Genomic DNA, 19,053 nt, shown 5'->3' on the forward strand with positions numbered 1-19,053 from the left:
ATAAATATAATAAATATACCAACGCATAAGCATAAGAAATATAATAACCATAATAAAGTATACATTTTAAAAATGTTATAAATATAATAAAGTATACTTAATAAATTTAATCAAGCTTGAATATAATAAAATATATATCATAAAACATAAGTATAATGAGTATAATAAATATAAAAAAGTATAAATTAATAAATATAATAAATCTAACAAAGTATAAATATAATAATTTTAATAAATATAATAAAGTATAAATATAATAAATATAACTTAACAAAAAAATACAGTCGAATCTCTTTACTTCTGCACATTTCCAGCTCCAAAAGAAAAATATTTCCCAAATCAATTCCAATATTTATTTATTTTTATTTTTTAATTTCAGATCAGATTTGTTCTGTGAGATCCGATCCGTGTGGTGCTGGTTTCGGTCCGATACTGATCCTGGTCCTGGGTATGGGATCGGTGCCGTCTCGGATTTAGTATATTTACTTTATTATATTATATTTTCAGTTCTGTCATTTTTGCACGAAAAAGTTTAAAATAAATAAACAGATCTGTAGTTCTCGAGTTTTTTTTTGTTTTTTTTCCTTCATTTTTTACGTGTTGTAAGTGCTTAGAATTTTTGTAAAGAAAAAAAAATCTCGGTATCGGCTCACACTCGAGGTTCCGGTTTCGGTATCGGAAAAGAAGTCGTCGTATCGTTCCGTCTCTCTGTTTTAAAATGCTCTTTTATTTAAATGAGATTAAACAGGAACAGTTTGTTCTCGTGTTTGTTCTGGTTCTGAATAAAGACGTGAGAAGGTTCTAAGCGGAACCGGGTCTATAATCTAAGGTTCTAGCGTGAACTTTAGCTCCGAGCGTGGCTGAGTCAGACTCGCTCTATTAATACAGCGGTCAAACGGTGACGCCGGTAAATCGAGACCGCACTCAGAGCATCAGCATTAAAAATAAAATAAACTCTGTCACCCCCGTCTCACACACACACACACATACACACACACATACACACACACACACGCACACACACACACACATACACACACGCGCACACACGCACACACACGCACACACACTTTTACTGTGTAGCTAAGTGACGCTAACCGGAGTGTTAACTTCAGTACTCGGTGCTCCCGCTTACGGTTCTCAAATAAATCAAATAAAAGTAATAAAGATCACAGGAGTGAGCCACAACATAACACACACACACACACACTCACAAACACACTCACACACACACACACACACACACACTCACACACACACACATACCGGTGCTAACAATCCAGAAACCCAAAATAACCAAAACTATGAAACAACTTTTAAAAAATAATTAACTGAAAAAGTTAGAAAAATCCATAATTGAAAATAACCAAAATTAAAAATAATAATAATAATAATCCATAAACACAAAAATAAGCAAATCTTTACAACCAACTATGAAAAAAAAAAAAAAAAAAATTAAATATAAAATAAAATGTTAAAATAAAAATAAATGTTAAAAACTATGAAAAAAAATCCATACAAAAAAGATTTTAAAAACTATAATCTATAAATAAATATATCCAAAATTTAAACAAAAATCAAGAAATAAGGAATGTTTTTTTTTTAAATCTAAGTAAAACAAAACTCTAAGAAACAATCCAAACAAATATTATATCTGACTAAAAAAAAACAACTAATAAAAATAAATAATAAAAAAAATAAAAACCCAGAAACAAAAACGAACCAACAACCAAAAGCGGAGACGAGTTTGCGGTTAAAATCCGATCAGAATCCAATCCACATACCGGATTCAGGGTCGGACCGATACGATGCTGCGATATCGATACTGTGATAAATGAGAACAAATTTTCGTCTTATGGACGTTAAACTAAAACGTTACGCAACTTTTATTTAAACAGATTATTTTACATCACGAGCCGAATCTTAGAAACGTCTGCAAAATCGTGATGCGTTTCTGTCGTATCGCCGACTGCGTTCCGACCCGAACACACCGCTAAATACTGTTCACACACACACACACACACACACACGCCCTGCAGAGGAACACACACACACACACACTACTTACTCAGGCTGTGTAATAACGAGGCTCACTGCAACATGATGCAACATTCAGAAAAAGGGACCTGATTGATTTTTTTTTTTTTTTACATTCAGTGCTGATTTAAAAAAAAATAAAAATAAATAAATAAATAAAAATTTCCACTATACAGGCCATCGTCAGTCCGCTGTGGGCGTGTCCCAAACCACACACACACCCCCTACTCACTATACATTCTTCCAGTAGCACAGTGCATCATGGGTATTGTGTATTTGGACAGTACTGCAGTGCATTGTGGGATTTTGTGAGTGAGTGAACGTTTACTGTGGTTTGGGACACAGCTGGTACACTGAGTGTGAATGAGGGATAGAAAAAAAAGAGAAAAGAGAAAGAGTAGCTGTGTGTGTGTGTGTGTGTGTGTGTGTGTGTGTGAGTGTGTGTGAGTGTGTGTGTGTGTGTTGCCCAGCAGGGACTGTCGCACATCCAGTGCTCAATAACATGTTTTCATTCTCATTGACAACAACAACAAAAAAAAAAAACATGTGGAGGACGAGTAAAACCGACCAATCAGAGCGAAGGATGGATGGAGGGATAAACAGAAAGAAGAGTGAGAGTGACATCATTTCCTGTAAAGCGTCAAAGGTCAAACAGCTTTAGATTTAAATAAATAAATAATTTACTGTGCAGCGTCTTTGCTGATAATCAGTTACGCGATACACTGCGATATTTAACACACAGCACACTGAAGATCAAGTACACTTGAAAGTGATCTAATTAGGCTGCCTAAGTAGGGAGCATATCTGATAGGAAATAAAGCCGTGTTTGGAAGGCAGTGAGGAGAGCTGACTTTTAAATATCACGATATAATCGCAGAAACGATAATCAGCACGTCCCTGAGCGAGTGTTCAGAGATCGCCTGAGTGTTTCTCCTCTGGAGTGAAAAGGGAGCAAAGGTCGTTCTGGACACACACACACACACACACACACACACACTCACACACATACACCCTCACACACACACACATACACACACATACACACACGCCAACACACACACACACACACTCACACACCCACACTCACACACCCACACTCACACACACACACCCTCACACACACACCCTCACACACACACACACACATACACACACACACACACCCTCACACACATACACCCACCCTCACATACACCAACACACACCCTCACACACACCCTCACACACACATACACCAACACACACACACACCCAGCCTCACACACACCCGCCCTCACACACATACACACGCCAACACACACACACACACACCCACCCTCACACACATACACCAACACACACACACACCCCCAGCCTCACACACACACCCTCACACACACACACACACCCACCCTCACACACATACACCAACACACACACACACCCCCAGCCTCACACACACACCCTCACACACATACACACGCCAACACACACACACACACCCACCCTCACACACATACACCAACACACACACACACACACACGCCAACACACACACACACACACGCCCACCCACCCTCACACACATACACCAACACACACACACGCCCACCCACCCTCACACACACACACACACACACACCCTCACACACACACACACCCACCCACCCTCACACACACACACACACACACACACCCCCTCACACACGCCAACGCACACAGTCCAAACTCCACCGAGCAGCGTATATCCGTTCACAACCACCACCTTCACCTGCGGCTCCAAATCAAAATCAGGATTATTTGCAAACATCTGAGCATCCTGTGTCCTTCCACAAGACGAAAAAAGTGTCTAGGGGAAGTGTGCAAGGGCGCAAGGGCACAAGGGCGCAAGGGCACAAGGGCACAAGGGCGCAAGGGCGCAAGGGCGTTGTTTCTCTGAATTTGAATGGCCGCCCGTGAAAACGACACAAACTCACTCTGAGATAAAAGCGTAACGTGAAACCTGATGAGCTGGAGCTGCCGGGTTCACGGAGTCTGACGGTCAGAGCCATGTCTATGTTTAAGACCGTTACTCATACAGCTAAAACCCTCCACACACACACACACACACACACACACGCTCACAGGCGAGACGACAGAAATAGACAACAGCAGAGAAGTCGGTTGGATACACGGATATAAATAACCACACAATAAGCGAAGCGGCGATAAGCACAAGTGGAGCTGGAGCTGGGTTGCCAGAGTTTATTAGAAAATCCCCCAATTTATGGAAAGGAGTCACAATCACAGAACTTACAGGCGGTCATTTTACACACTTTAAAACAAACAGACAAAAAAAGTTAAGAGGAATCAATGAAGAAGGAACGCACAAAATAAAACACGAACGATTTCTTACGCTCACTACGGTGGCAAAGTTTTTGTTTTAAAAAATCCGTCTCGTCTCTCGGAACGTTTCGTGTTAATCGGCTTTATTACATTTTAATGTTTAAGTGATAAGTGGAGCGCTCGACTTGTGTCTCATGGTTTAAAGACACAAACATGAAATTTGTGAAATTTGTGAAATATGGAAAGGAAATGATTGTGGGCGGGGCTTTGAGGATTTCTGAACATTTCTGATAAACTGATAAACACTCGGTTCACACATCGTACAACTTCACCAGCGTGTGTAAAAAACTGCACAAACCTGTAGTGATTACTCGCTGTGATGGACTAGTGAAGAGAATAGAATAGAATAGAATAGAAAAAACAACAGAATATAACTAAACAGAATAGAAAAAAATAGAATAGAATAGAATTGAATACAACAAAACAATAGAATTGAACAGAATAGGACATTTTAAAAAACAGAGTAGAATAGAATTGAACAGAATAGAAAAAAAACAGAAGAGTAGAATAGAATAGAATTTACAGAATAGAATAGAGTTGAGTGTCACTGTGTGAGAACAGTGAAATGACGTTTGTGTCGCTGTTATACGAGCGTACAATAATATATAACTTTAATATTAATTTAAAACACTTAAAAATCTCTCACTTTTCTCTCACTTCATTATTTTTGTTTTCATTTTTTTCATACTCATTTGTTTCCACATTGAAAAAAATCTCTTTTTTGGCGCCCTCGTGGTTCAAAGACGGAATATAACCAATGAAATGACTGCGTGGGCGGGGTTTAGAGGACGGCGCTAAACCCGTAACATGGCCACATAAACACCGATATCAGTGTAGTGGGCGTGTCCCAAACCACACCCCCTCCTGTTCACCAAACACCATCATTGGTCTACTGTGGGCGTGTCCCAGACCACACCCCCTATTCACTATTCACTATATAGGGAACATGAATGTGTTACATCACTACTGCAGTGCATTGTGGGATTTGACGAGTCAGCTGGATTTTCTGCACTGAACCTCAGAACAGTTCTTCTCTCCGAAACAGAAATGTCAGCCCCACTTCCTGTTTCCTGACCCCGCCCCTCTGCAAATACAATAAGCTCCTCCCACATCTCTGACACAACACAAACATTCTCGACTTCCTTTAGACGACGCACAAACCGGCCAATGGGGGAAGCGGGGCTGATGATGTCACTGTTACATCATCATCAGAACCCATGAACAATTATGGAACGGAATCTCGCGCACCACCTACGACGCTAATAACGGGTCGTAGCGAAGAAGTAACGCCATTAAAGACAATATAATATCTATAAGATGATAAATGATGTCACAGCACACTTTTCTGAGATATTTTGATAACTTCTTATGCTTTTTTTAAAACAAATAAATTTAATTACAAACTAAAATTCTACAATATTTTTTATTTTATTCTACTTTTTTTTTCTTATAAACCTATTTTTTTTTAAATATAAAACTAATACAAATCAATATAAAATATCAACACAAAATGTAAAAAAATATAAATCAGCTAAATCTATTTTTGTAGACGTGATATAAATGATTTTATTATATAAATCATTGTTTTGTTTTTGTTTTTTAAACTGCAACGCTTCTGTATTTCGGTGGTTTGTGCCTAAAGCTAAATATCGTGATAAATACACAATTTACACAAAACGTTATGCGAATGTTGTGAAATTAAAATTAGATTCCACAGTGTGGCTGATCTTCAGTTAAAAGATAATGATAACAGAATCACGTTAGCAAAAGTTATAATAAAGACGTTTACACATCAGTCTAGCACTGAAACAGCGAATCATCTTAAACCGCTAGGTATATTTCGATTATCACGACTCATCGCACATCAACAAGGCTCGACTGGTGACACGTTTTCACCTCCGATGAAATCTAACAACGTTAAAATCTTGTAGAGACGTTAGATGCCATTTATAATTCCTAATCACAAAGTGAAACAAAAATCCTGAAGCATTTGTGTACGTCAGGGGTTCGGTTTAACCGTTACGAATTTGGTAACGATATTATTCGCTAATATTTTAGCCTGTGTGCGTTCACAAAGATGTTTAAACGCAACAAAGCTCAGTGACTTATGATGGAAGTGGAATTTTTTTCCCAAGGGCTGAGCGATACGACAACAATATCATATCGCGATATCACGAATATCTCAAAACATTTCTACGAAACACAGTATGCGTTACGAGATGCAGGTTTACTAACAAAATGTCAGCTTTTTTTTTTTTTTTTTAGGAAAAAACTCTAAATTAGTTCAACTCTTTAATTTAACGTCATCGTAAAGTATATTAACACTGATAGCGAAAAAAATTGGTTTAACATTTTAAAATGTTTAAAGACTTGCTTCTAGGGTTTTTAATGGCTATTTAAAATAAAAAGTTATCAAAAGAAATTGCGACATATACACGATATCTCTGAAAAGCGTATTGTAATATATCACGATATCGAGTGTATCATCGTATCGCCTGCCCTGATTCTAAGAGACTGAGTAAGAGAGTAACAACAAACAAGAAATAAAAATTAAGTCGAGTTTAAAGCCACACTCATCGAGCTTTAAGTTTGTAAACAACTGTGTCATAAATAGTCACTTCTACAGATGCTTGTTTAACTCGTAGTTCAGTCTCTATTTCATGTTCTTCGTTATGAACGTTTAGAAGCTTTATGGAAATCTGTGACAATATTTCTGATTATATTTTATATAATCAGTTTCATTTTTTCCAGGTGAAGACTCACACAGACCTGCTCTTGAATGAAACTTCTGATTGGTTTAGGAGCTGAAGAACAAACTGCTATGATTGGTCAAAAGGTCTTATTTTAAAGCTTTTTTTTTTTTTTTTCTAACGACTAACTTCCAAGGAATCCAAACAAAATAACACTTTTTTTTTTAAACTATGAGTCAATCTGCAATCCTGATTTTTTTCTTCCTCGTTAATTCACAGATCTCATGTGACAAGACCCAACTTAACGTAATTCCTAAAACATTAAGTAATATGCAAGACATGATTTTTCGCTGCGCTGGCGTCGTTACAGCCTTTTAAGGCGTTAAAAAAAAAAAAGTGAAACTTGAGCGATTTAAAAACGTTAGTAAAGAATCAGAAAACAGCCAGAAACGAATGAAACACTTTTTTTCGTAAGGAAAGTTCGTTAGATGATAAATCAAGTCAACATGGTGTTGAGCACATTTTACCCAGAATGCACCGCCGAATTACTAACGCAAGTCAGGTCTCGACTCTAAAAACTCGTATTATGTAACAGTGCAGGTGGAGTTTTATTTTAGTTAAAGTCGAACGATTCAAAGTGCGAAGGAAAGTGTGGAACTCCGGCCACGTCGCTCTCGCCGCTGTTCACCAAGCGCACTTGATGGGACGTCGACTGGGGCGTGTTATAAACTCTATCGGAAAGCTTTCCGTAAAGACAGAAATCGTAAGAGCGATAGTTCACTCGTTTTATCGCCGTTACGTTAGTTACGTCTCTGTTTCCGTCCTCGAGCGCTCACTTCTCTCTGCTCTGCTCTAACATTCCCAGCAACAGGATGATCATCGCTGAGCTCACAGCACAGCGCAGTGCGCATCCAGCCTGCGCAAAACACACACACACACACACACTCACACACACACTCACACACACACTCACACACACACACAAAGATCTCCGTTTCTCCATTTCTGCAGCACCGTGTCAATCGTTCCCATGATTGTTTGATGGAGTGAAACTAAAACAATAGCGGGAAGAGGAACACCGGTCCACGGGGGGATTTAAAGCGTGTGAAAGAATCAGGAAAGAAAAAAAAAAGAAAAATGAAACAAAACAAAATCTGGAGCAGGTTCTCCAAACTACGAGCTGGAAACACGCCTTATTTTAAAAGTAGTCTATTCTCTCAAGCGCAATAGGTGTGTGCTGATAATCGGTTACGTAATATACCGTGATATTCAACACACACGCGCAATATCGTGACTACTCACGAGGAAAAATACAACAATCCTGTGGTTCTGTTCTAACTGTTTGAAAGTTTGCGAAACTCTGCCTTCAGAACCGCCACGTTAACTAACTCTGAGTAAACATTCATAATAACATCGTAGACTGCGCCTTAAATTACGCAATTACCATGATATTCAAATTTCAAAATTAACATGTAGTACATTCCACTCTGGACTAATCCAATTTTAGCCCGAGATCTCGATACAAATTGCAAACTGTACTGCTTAAAACGTAGCACTTCATCGTTTTTCACGTTATCACAATAGTAACTACACATTAATCGCTATGTGTTCTTTATAAGCATCAGCGTAAACCTAAATTGATTTCATTCTACTTTTGCGCTCTTGGTGTGCCATCAACTGAACTACCTTACGCCAGTGAGTTACGTTACACTTAAGCTAGCTAGCTAAATGTAACCATGACGACGATCTAGAGACATTTCTAACGTACACCAGTGCATGAACGGTACAGCAGGATGACAGCGATCATTTGCAGCGCTAACCAGGCCCGTGCGGCCAAAATGCGAGTGAAAACAGAGGGCGTACTAACTTTTGGACGGCTTCCGGAGCAGGTGCGACTGCGGTACGTAGCGACTCTGATCCGAGTTGCCGATCCAGGAGTCGGTCGACAGGTTGGCGACCATTCTGTTAGAAGGCTGCGGCTTCTCCTCCACGGATGAAGTGATCACCATCGGAAAGGCTTTTGTGTGGAGCTCCTTCGAAGAATTACATCAATCAAGTTTGTTTGTTTTTTAATTAAAGAAAATAAAACGACGAAACAATCACTTTTAGGGGGGGAAAGTCGTCAGGATAATCCCGTCCACGTGCTCGGATGAATCTTCGATACGAGTGTACGTATATCCGATAGCGCTGGATTCGAACTGAAAGTCAGTGATGACAGAAGTATTCCTCGATCGAGAGCCAATTCCTGAAGTGACGACACAGATGAACGAAAAAAAAAGGCACCATTCGTTTTCTCCCAACGCTGTTTCCGTGCTCTGTCCGTGCTTTTCTCTTTATTACGGTAAATCTAAGGCAATGGATTGGGCTTTTAGGCAACGATGCTCATAAAAAATATAATATACTTATTCATATTCAAACTACGACTCTGCAATATATATATCTATATCATATACATATACATATATACTCTGTTACATATATAGTCTATATATCTATTTATAACTATAATCTACGTATATATTTCTATATATATATTTCTCTGATGGTAAGGGGATGAAATTATTTGGTTACTAAAGTTAGCTTTGCTTGCATTGTAGCTAGTTTTATCTTCGTCCTCCAGTACTGAGGAATCCAGTTGAAGACCAGTTTTGACGCTGGTCAGTTTTCCAGTCCGGATATCGGAGCAGCTGAAGCTGGGAGTGCTGGTGTGCTCAAGATGGGGGTAAGGGGGTGGGTGTCTTCATTTCCAACGCCAATTACCCCATCACTATCCCTAAAAATAGCAAGGGTTTCTTAGGATCCGCGTGTTGCACCCTACTGAGTTAGTGAGTCCAAAGGGCAGATGGATGGCCTCGTCCCTCGGGGGTTTAACCTTGCAGCTTTAATCCTGATAGGCGGCGAGGCGAGGCAAGGCGAGGCGAAGCGAAGCGAAGGGGCGCTGTTATAGTCTACACAAAGTCCAAACCAAACGTTCAGAGATGTCCAAAAGGAGACCGAGAGTGTCAAACCCACAGCCGTGTATCGTAATCAGGGGTTTTTATTTATTTATTTTTTTGTGCACGCGCACAAACAATGAAGTAAAGCAAAGTGCACAAGTGCAAGTTCAGTTACAGGCACTACAAGACTAATATTTAAGGGGAGAAACGATCTTGCTGATCCGTCTCTGTCCATTCCAAGATAGGTTGCGAAGTGTTGAAAGAAAGAAAAACAATTCCTGAAAACTTTAAATGAGAATTTCACTGAGAACGCAGTGAAGAGCCTCACGTCAGTTAACACAGGGCTTCAAATGATCTTGTGCTCTTGCTTGTATAGAATAATCCACGATCCAGATCTTCTTCTCTAAGAGTGATAGATGTTCAGAGTTTCACTCCAAGCTGTGCAGAGTCCATCCTGATCACTCCACACTTCCATCGTGATCACTCCACACTTCCATCCTGAGCAGTCTCAGAGTGCTTCTCTGGTCTCATCCACAGCTTCAGTACGCACTTCTTCTCCGTCTCCCAGCTCTCGGAGCCTCTTATTCCACCCCAGGACACCTTCCTGGATCTCTCTAGATGATGCAGATTGTTTATAGGAATTTTTTTCCCCCTCTTCTCCGTCGAGCTTGTTTTTCCTTCACAGCCAGGCTTAACTTGGCGTAATCATTATTCCTTGTTGTCTATAAGCTGCTGTGGCCGGCGCTCAATCCACACCCTGTGTTGATGGACTGTACCATATGCGCCTGAAGCGCGGGGGAGGTGGCAGTGACACACACGCAGCCTACATTCGCTCTGTGTCGTAAACTCGGCTTTGACGCAGCAACACACACTCTTTCAGTACTCCAACAATGAGAACAATTTATGTTTAAATAAAATAAATTCTATTAATAATAATGATACAGGTTATTACTACAGTATAATCCCCCTTCTTAATATTTAGTAGTTGTGCCAAACGGTTCCTTTCCATTTATAGTAACTCTGCAGATAGGGCCAGTATGAATTCACACAGCCTCATGTAGAGGATAGATTCTGTTAAAACAACAAACTAGACATATATATACATATATATTAAACTTTAAGGATGATAAGTGTGTCAGAATAAAGTTAGTTTTATGGGGAATAAACGTGAATCAGCAGTAAACTCGATGATGTGTCGCGGTGACCCTCACCTCAGTGTCAACGGGTGAAAAATATATATAAATATAACACTATTCTCCTTAGTGAGATTATAATATGTATTTCGATTTATATAACGTCTTAGATGGCAGTAGGTTTTTATTTTTCTCTGTCCTTTAGAAGAGTTAAAACGAACTTTTCTGCCCCCCTCTCAGTGTGTGTCAGTGTGTGTGTGTGTGTGTGTGCTAAAGCGCGCGCGCGCGCACGTCACGTTCCCTTCCCTCGGCTTTTTCGCTGACGCGCGTTCACGTCTCCCAGCTCCCTCACACAGCACCCCTCCCCCTTCCCCCCTCCACCCCTCCTGCATTCCCGCCCGCGTGCGCGTTCGAACGTTCGAAGGCTCTTGTTGCTAGCCGACGCCACGGCAGCCTTGCGTGTGATTGGTCAGACGAAGCCCTTTCGGCTGTTTCCATTGGTCAGAGCGATATGTGGGCGGAGTGAAAGAGCGAACGCGAGGCTGCCCTTCCTCCCCCCCCCCTCCCCCTCCCTCCTCCTCAGGTCCTTGTTGTCTCCAGAGCGCAGCGCGGAGCCGGAATGGCCGCCAAAATAACACAAGACTTCAGGTAAACTGAGCTGAGTGCCGAAAGATGGAGGAGACAACAACACCACCACAACACACCGCTCTGAATTAGACACAATACTACGCCATTACGACTTAATGAACCAGCACAGAACTCTAAACACACTTTCTGGGCAGATCAAATATTATCCTGTGAGAGGAAACTGCAAGATTGCTCTTTTTTTTCCTTTTAGTGTTCATTATTTTATTTCAATACAAGTCTTACATGCTCCCAGTGCACACCCTGGAGCCAACAATTAATAATAATAATAATGTAGTAAAGCTATACCAAAATATTATCTTTAGTACACTTATTCTTATTTTTAAGTTAAGGTACAATAGGACATTTTATTTTTAAATTTTGTAAAGCTTAATTTCAGTAATCACAGGAAAAATGGACTCTACACTACAAGCAAGAGCAAATGCATAACCTATACATGATCTATACATTTATCCAGTTTTTATTATTTTTATTATTATTATTATTATTATTTAAATTGTGTAAATATTAAACCCTGTGCATGTCTGTGCAACCTCCTAATATTTACTGCAACATCACAAACTTGTGCAAAAGTATTCCTATGCAAAAGCATAAAAGTGGTTTTTATATAAAATAAAAAATTAAATGAATTCATAAAGCGTTTATGCGTTTTTTTTTTTTTTTTTTTTTTGACTCATCATCATATTTTTATAATTTTTTTCATCCTAAAATACACAGATAAACCTTTAGACGTATAAAAGTGAGGCGTTTCTCGCGAGGCAAAATGGGACTCTGTTCCAATAAATCACGTTTGCAAAGCTCCCGAGATTTAAAAAGAAAGAAAGAAAGAGAGAAAGAGAAAAAGAAAGAAAGAAAGGAAGGAAGGAAGGAAAGAAAGAAAAAAAAAAAGGCAAGGCGAAGATTCCGGGACTCACGTGCCTCGCAGCGAAATTCCACCCGGCAACTACACAGTGTGCCATGGCAACAGCCTCGCCATTGGTCCCCGGCGCGTTTTGAAATGACCAATGGGAGGGCCGGAAGCGGGTGATGCGTGTTGCTAGGTAAACATGATGCAGTGGGAAGACACGGTTATAGCGGAACTTCAACTGAGGAAGAAGAAGAAGGAAAAGGAGCAGCTAAAGGAGCGAATTACAATTACACTGCAGGGAGGTTGTGTTTCAGCTGCACAAGTTTCTCCCCCCTCCTTATTCATTTATTAATTTATTTATTTATTTTAAACATACAGATCTGTTTGGACTTCACACAGCTTAAAATAATGTTCCAGCCCCACTGACTGGCTTTTCCAGGCACCACACCATAAAGCTTCCTGTATCTTTATTTTCAAGCCTCTTATCGACAGGCAGAAATGGCCAGATATACATCACATACTTTCCACTCTGTCCAGCAAACACTCAGCTTATTTAAGTCACAAGGTGCTGTTTGACCTCGGAGTCCAGAAATATTTAAAATAGCTAATATTAAATCTAAAGTGCTGCTCGCAAGATGAACCATAACACATGAACAAGACAACTCGGCGTCACCTGATTTTAACTTCTTATAAAATATGAGATGACTGACTCCGAAATGCTCATATCTTTATTTATACTTAGATCATAAACACTACAAAAATAAAAAAGACTTAAAAATAACCCTTCGTTACCGAGCCGTTAATAAAATAAAACAGAAAATTAATATTGTTGATATTACTCTGAGTAAATGATTAATAGATGTTTCCAGAACAACTAGAGAACAGAGACTCGTTCACTACTTGTTAAAAGTTATGTAAGGAATAAAATCACATGGGGGCATGCTGATATAGGAAAATAATCCACAACAGGGCGCTGTGATGAAGCGGACTTACTGTTACCACTCTGAAATTTCTTATAACAGCACATCACAAGGTGTTTTATTTCTCTTATACCACAGCAGCTTGCCAGCGATTACAATTTCTAATTTATTAATCAATGACACGTCATACTTTTTATCCGTTTATAATTACATTTAATGCTGTGGAACATCTGCAAATCAAGTTCCTGTTGTCACTTGCGTTACAGCAGCTATAAACAGTCGTTCCCTCACCAGCCTCGCTTTTTTCTCTCTCTCTCTCTAAGTTATTAAGACAAAAAACGCAGCTTGTTACGCACGTTACTGAGAAACCGCAAAGAAGCGTAAACTCTTCTGTCCTGAAGATGTCGGAAAACTTAGCGTTACAAAGCGCTGACACTGGAGACTCCTTCCATAAATGTTAAACACATATACCTTTACAGAAAACTTCACCATATCGACAATTATGTTTAATCCTTTTTATATTATGTTACTATAGAAACAGTAAAGTATTACAACGAGTGCATTAATATAAACCTGCGCAACTGTCAGAGCTGCTGTTATAGAAAATTAATCAACACCTTCTGACCAATCACAACCCAGAATTCAAGAAATGCAAACCTCGGTCTGAAGCAGAAATATATAGTATGAAATGCTGCATTGTTGCTACCAGAGTCTCGAGTTTATAGAAAATACTGCTGAATCAGAATGTGCTGATCTTACGTTTTTAATACCACAATAATGATCTAACTTCTTTTCATAGTTTACAATATTATCACTATTATGACTATATTTATCTGATTAATTTATTCAGACAAAATATGGCTCTTTTAAAGGTATTTGTCTTTATTCGTACGTTACCTTACTTGACAAAAATGCTGCCAATCTACAATAACAATATTGTTAACGAACATCACAGCGTTGTCGTGTAACTGATTACTGGCTACAGTGGATCTTTAGGGCATAATTTAATTAGCAGAGTGAGAAAATAAAATCATTATTTCCTTTTAGAAGATTAATAATCATTCATTTAGGTGAAGGTTAATTAAAGTTTAAATGGTATCATTAGAGTTTAGTTTACTCCTGGTAGATGAATCTGTAAACGAGTTTGTGTGAAGTTTAAGCAAGAAATATCATGGAGAACATCTACAATAACGATGTAATACAGCGCTACGCTACGTTGCTACGTAATCTGCTGAACCAGAAACAGTTCATCATCAAAGCAATTTCCTCACAGCGAGCATGGGAAGAAGAAATACCGAAGCGAATCTTAGTTTAAGATAAGATAAGATAACCTTTATTAATCCCCGAAGGGAAATTCAGGTTTACGTTCATTAGAACTCCTGTCCTTAAATGGATTAATCAGTGAACCGGACATTAAGTGTGAGAGATTCTACGTGTCGAAATCCATTAAGAGTTTATACGGCGTGTAGTGAATGCTTAAGTCTAAACACAGAATTTAAGGTCAAAGGTCAAAGGTCAAAGCATTGGGTTGGAGGAACGCTTAGAGAGAAGTTTGCCTGCTTGCAAACATACAATCCTCATGCAGATTTTTTTAATATTATGAATTAAGGAAGGTCGATTTTGGTGTGTGTGCTGCTCCTAGTGGCCAAACTTGTTCATCACACACACACACACACACACACACACACAGTACAGTCCTGATGTGTTCTATAAATAAAGCTGAACTCTGGGTGAAATATGAGAGCTATATACATTACTAAATATATTTATCATTATTTTTATAATTAAACATATTTATTTGTACAGATAAAGGAGTTTTTTTTTTTTTTTTGGTGCATCAGTACAACAACACTACTGCGTCAGAATCAACACAAACTCAGGTTTTAAGAGTTTTCTCCTAAAAAAAAAAAGTTAATGATAATGATTTTATCTGTAATTTAAGCTGCCAGAAAAAAAAACAGCTGAAAATTATTAGCTCAGCGGTGGCCACTTCTTTTTTTTTTTCCAAAATAACGGGACGTTAAAAAAATAAACAGAGCTTCCAACGCTGTTTAGCTAGCAGGGCCGGTCAAAATGAAAAATAAATAAATAAATAATATACATCATGATTCTCAAATGTTTTTTTATGATACACGACATGCATTACAATATTTAGATATGCCCTCAAAGCAAATTTTTAACTTTTTATCTACTTAAAAAACTTAATAAATCATGTAACACTAAAACATGAGGAAAAAACTTTCAGCAGCTTTTAGTCAGTGTGTAATTATTAAATTAATTATTTAAATTAATGTAAAAACGTAATAAAATATGTACAATATCTCAGGAAACCATCGAGACAAAATTGATCATGATGTCGATATTAGACCGTCATGTCGTCCAACACTACTACCTAAAACACAGGTCATGTGACATTTTGATTTATCTTGGTATATCATATAACTAATTATCAACACACACACACACACACGCTGTCTTTCACTCTTATACAGCAAATAATAATGATGTGATTAATCTTGTGTTAAGCTCGACATAATCACTAGAAACTCTGGCTATTTAATTCTTGCTGCTCCACACACACACACACACACACACACACAGGTCTTTTTTGGCTGTCACAGTGAACACACGGAGCCGTCTCACACTCCCACGGTGACAACACAACAGCCTTTTTACATGAACACACACACACACACACACACATTTAACACAACTTCTACTGAATTTGGTCTCACTTCACTTTTTTCTGACTTTACTATTATTACTATTATTATTGTTTAATTAAGTTTAAACTCTGTGTTTAATGATTCTTTTTGTTAGTCATGATATTCTGTATATATTTTAGTAACATGTATATTTTCAGATTGTATTAGAAATTAAAAATCCAAAAAAAAAAAAAAAGTGTTTAAAGTAAAACATGAATGCTGCGTTCACATCGATTGCTATTCAAGGAGAAGCGAGATGATGTCATCAAAGTGCGTCACTAGCACTCACACACAGACGCACACACACACACGGTCATGAGCTGTATCCCAAATTATTACTGCACTAAATAAATAGTGTGCTGAAACGGCGCACGTTATTTATTGGTTTGTAAGTGAGATTATCTGCCTGGTCACAGCCTGTGGCTACGTCCCAAATGCACACTACCTTACTAACTAGTGAGTGAAACTAGTACCTCTCTCTAGGTTACTATTCCTAAACAAAGTACTGAATTATAAACCTGATAAATCTGATAAATATTTATAAAACAGACACACCACTCACACCACTACTAAACAGTCAGGCAGCACATTACGTCATTCTTAGGGTACACTATTTAGTATGGAAGGGTGCAATTTGGGACGCGGCCACAGGCAGTTCTCATTTTAACCTGAAAAATCTTGCTAAATATATACCTCAGATAGTGTTTTGTTATTTAGACACACTCACATTTGAAGTGTTTAGTGTGGTATGATGGTTTAGGACGCAGAATGTGTTCTAGATAACGAAGCTTTAAATTTACACTCATTCAAATACTACATTTATAAACAGCACACACGCAGTGCATTATGGGTAACACACACACACACACACACTCACATACTGACGAGGATACATGCCATAGGAAAACTCAACATCGACACCAAATAAGTCTCGTTAGAACTGTGTGTGTGTTCTGGTGTCTTCTATATCATGAGTGGTTTGGAGTGGTGCATTGTGGGTAACGTGCGGGGGGACAGCAGCGGGTCAGTCGCTGCTCTCAGGGAGAGAAAAGTGGGTCAGGACGGAGAGAGAGAGAGAGAGAAGAGAGAAGAGAGACATGAGTGACTGAGAGCGCACGGTTTGTGTTTTATCTCTCCGTGGCTCCGTCCCAAATCGCACAACGACTAAACCGTACTCCACCTACGACTGGGTACCTACTAGCTAGCGGGTAACAATATAGGGCTACTTCACTGAGTTTGTGGGCTGCGTCCCAAACCGCACTACTGTTTCAAAATAACACACTACCTGTGGTGAGATACACTTTGTTTAGCAAGACATGTTAGCTAGCTAGCTAGCTGAGTGTTCATCAGCCAGCTGAGTGGCTCCGTCCCAAATTGAGTATTTTAAAAAGGAAGGAAACATGCATCTGAGTGTTACATCACTCAGTTTTGGGCGGTGTCCTAAATAACACACTATGAATATGCAAATCTGATGACCTAATAGTGTACAATCGTGTCGTACACTTGATACGTGATTTGGGACGAAGCCGGATGTAGCACTGTTGAGGCTGCGAAATATTTTGCTAGCTAGCTGTTAGCAAAACAGGTAAAAACTGAGGGTGGTGTTCACAAATAAATCAAACGCACTACCCCTGCTCACTCCAACTCTCTCAGTGATGTCATATCCTCTATACGCGCTCTATCCGTGATGTCATATCCTCACATGGGTTTTCATACCACTGCTATGCTAGTGACACTCAACTCATCCTCTCCTTTCCATCCTCGGAAACAGCACTCGTGGTTCTGCTCGGATCTCGGTACATCTGGTGAACATCTCGTCACGGATGGAGCTTATCACCTGAATCTGCTGCATCTTCTCCTCAAGATCTAGTCATCTCCCTGGACAAGATCTCACACAGATCTATCACAGCACACAACCTTGGACCTTGGTGTAACTCTGGACTACTGTCCTTCTCTCCTCACATCGCTCATCTGACTCGCTCATACAGGTTTCTCCTTTACACCATCTCGAGAATCCGGAAAGTTCTCTCCACTCAGGCGCTTGACCAGTCCTTTCTCCCACAAGTTCTCCCACTCCACCCCGTTGCTCCTCTCCCTCCACTGACTTCCTGTAGATGCTAGATGACTTAAAACTCTCATGCTTGCCTACAAAGTCAAAAACGGACCCGCAGCCACCTACCTTAGGACCACGTTCCCCTCCAGTTCCTAGCACTGCTCGACTGGACCCCTGAAGGAACGAGGAAGACCTGCATCACGACTCTTCTGTCCTGCACTCAGGTGGTGAAGGAACTTCACCTGGCTGTCCAATCAGCTGACTCTTCAAACCAACACTTTACACCTACCTCTTTACTGAACACTTCAACAAGCACTTGTTGTCTTCTCTGCTGTACTAACGCTCTCGTAAACTCACATGTAGCAAGGTTTAGCCTCTGGTGTGAAATAGTATTGGCACCCCTCTGACACACAGAACTGCAACGGGACTTTTCTCTCATCTATCTGGTTAATGAGACGTCTTCCTCATTTCCCTGCTCTTCTGAGTGTTTACTTCTGAGCGTGTACCTCTGAGCGTATACTTCTGAATGCGTACTTCTGAGCGCGTACTTCTGAGCGCGTACTTCTGAGCGTGTACTTCTGAATGCGTACTTCTGAGTGTGTACTACTGAATGCGTACTACTGAGTGTGTACTACTGAGCGCGTACTACTGAGTGTGTACTACTGAGCGCGTACTTCTGAGCGCGTACTTCTAAGCGTGTACTTCTGAGCGTGTACTTCTGAA

The 19,053-nt window shown here is 39.5% G+C and overlaps 1 protein-coding gene across 3 annotated transcripts in view; it reads right to left on the reverse strand.

Moving 5' to 3' along the window:
* Positions 1 to 19,053, reverse strand: part of dyrk1b (dual-specificity tyrosine-(Y)-phosphorylation regulated kinase 1B) — a 43,507-nt gene that overhangs the window by 15,938 nt on the left and 8,516 nt on the right. The window contains exon 1 of one of the 3 annotated variants that reach the window (XM_053227942.1): positions 8,959 to 11,399. The exons of 1 other annotated variant lie outside the window; for it this stretch is intronic. In XM_053227942.1, coding sequence (XP_053083917.1) covers positions 8,959 to 9,100 — 142 coding nt within the window. In that variant the 5' untranslated portion in view covers positions 9,101 to 11,399. Of the gene's footprint in view, positions 1 to 8,958; positions 11,400 to 19,053 lie in introns of those variants that run through there. One more of the 3 variants, XM_034298128.2, reaches the window with a different exon arrangement.

This window comes from Pangasianodon hypophthalmus, chromosome 22 (assembly GCF_027358585.1).
Source record: "Pangasianodon hypophthalmus isolate fPanHyp1 chromosome 22, fPanHyp1.pri, whole genome shotgun sequence".
NCBI lineage: Eukaryota > Metazoa > Chordata > Actinopteri > Siluriformes > Pangasiidae > Pangasianodon > Pangasianodon hypophthalmus.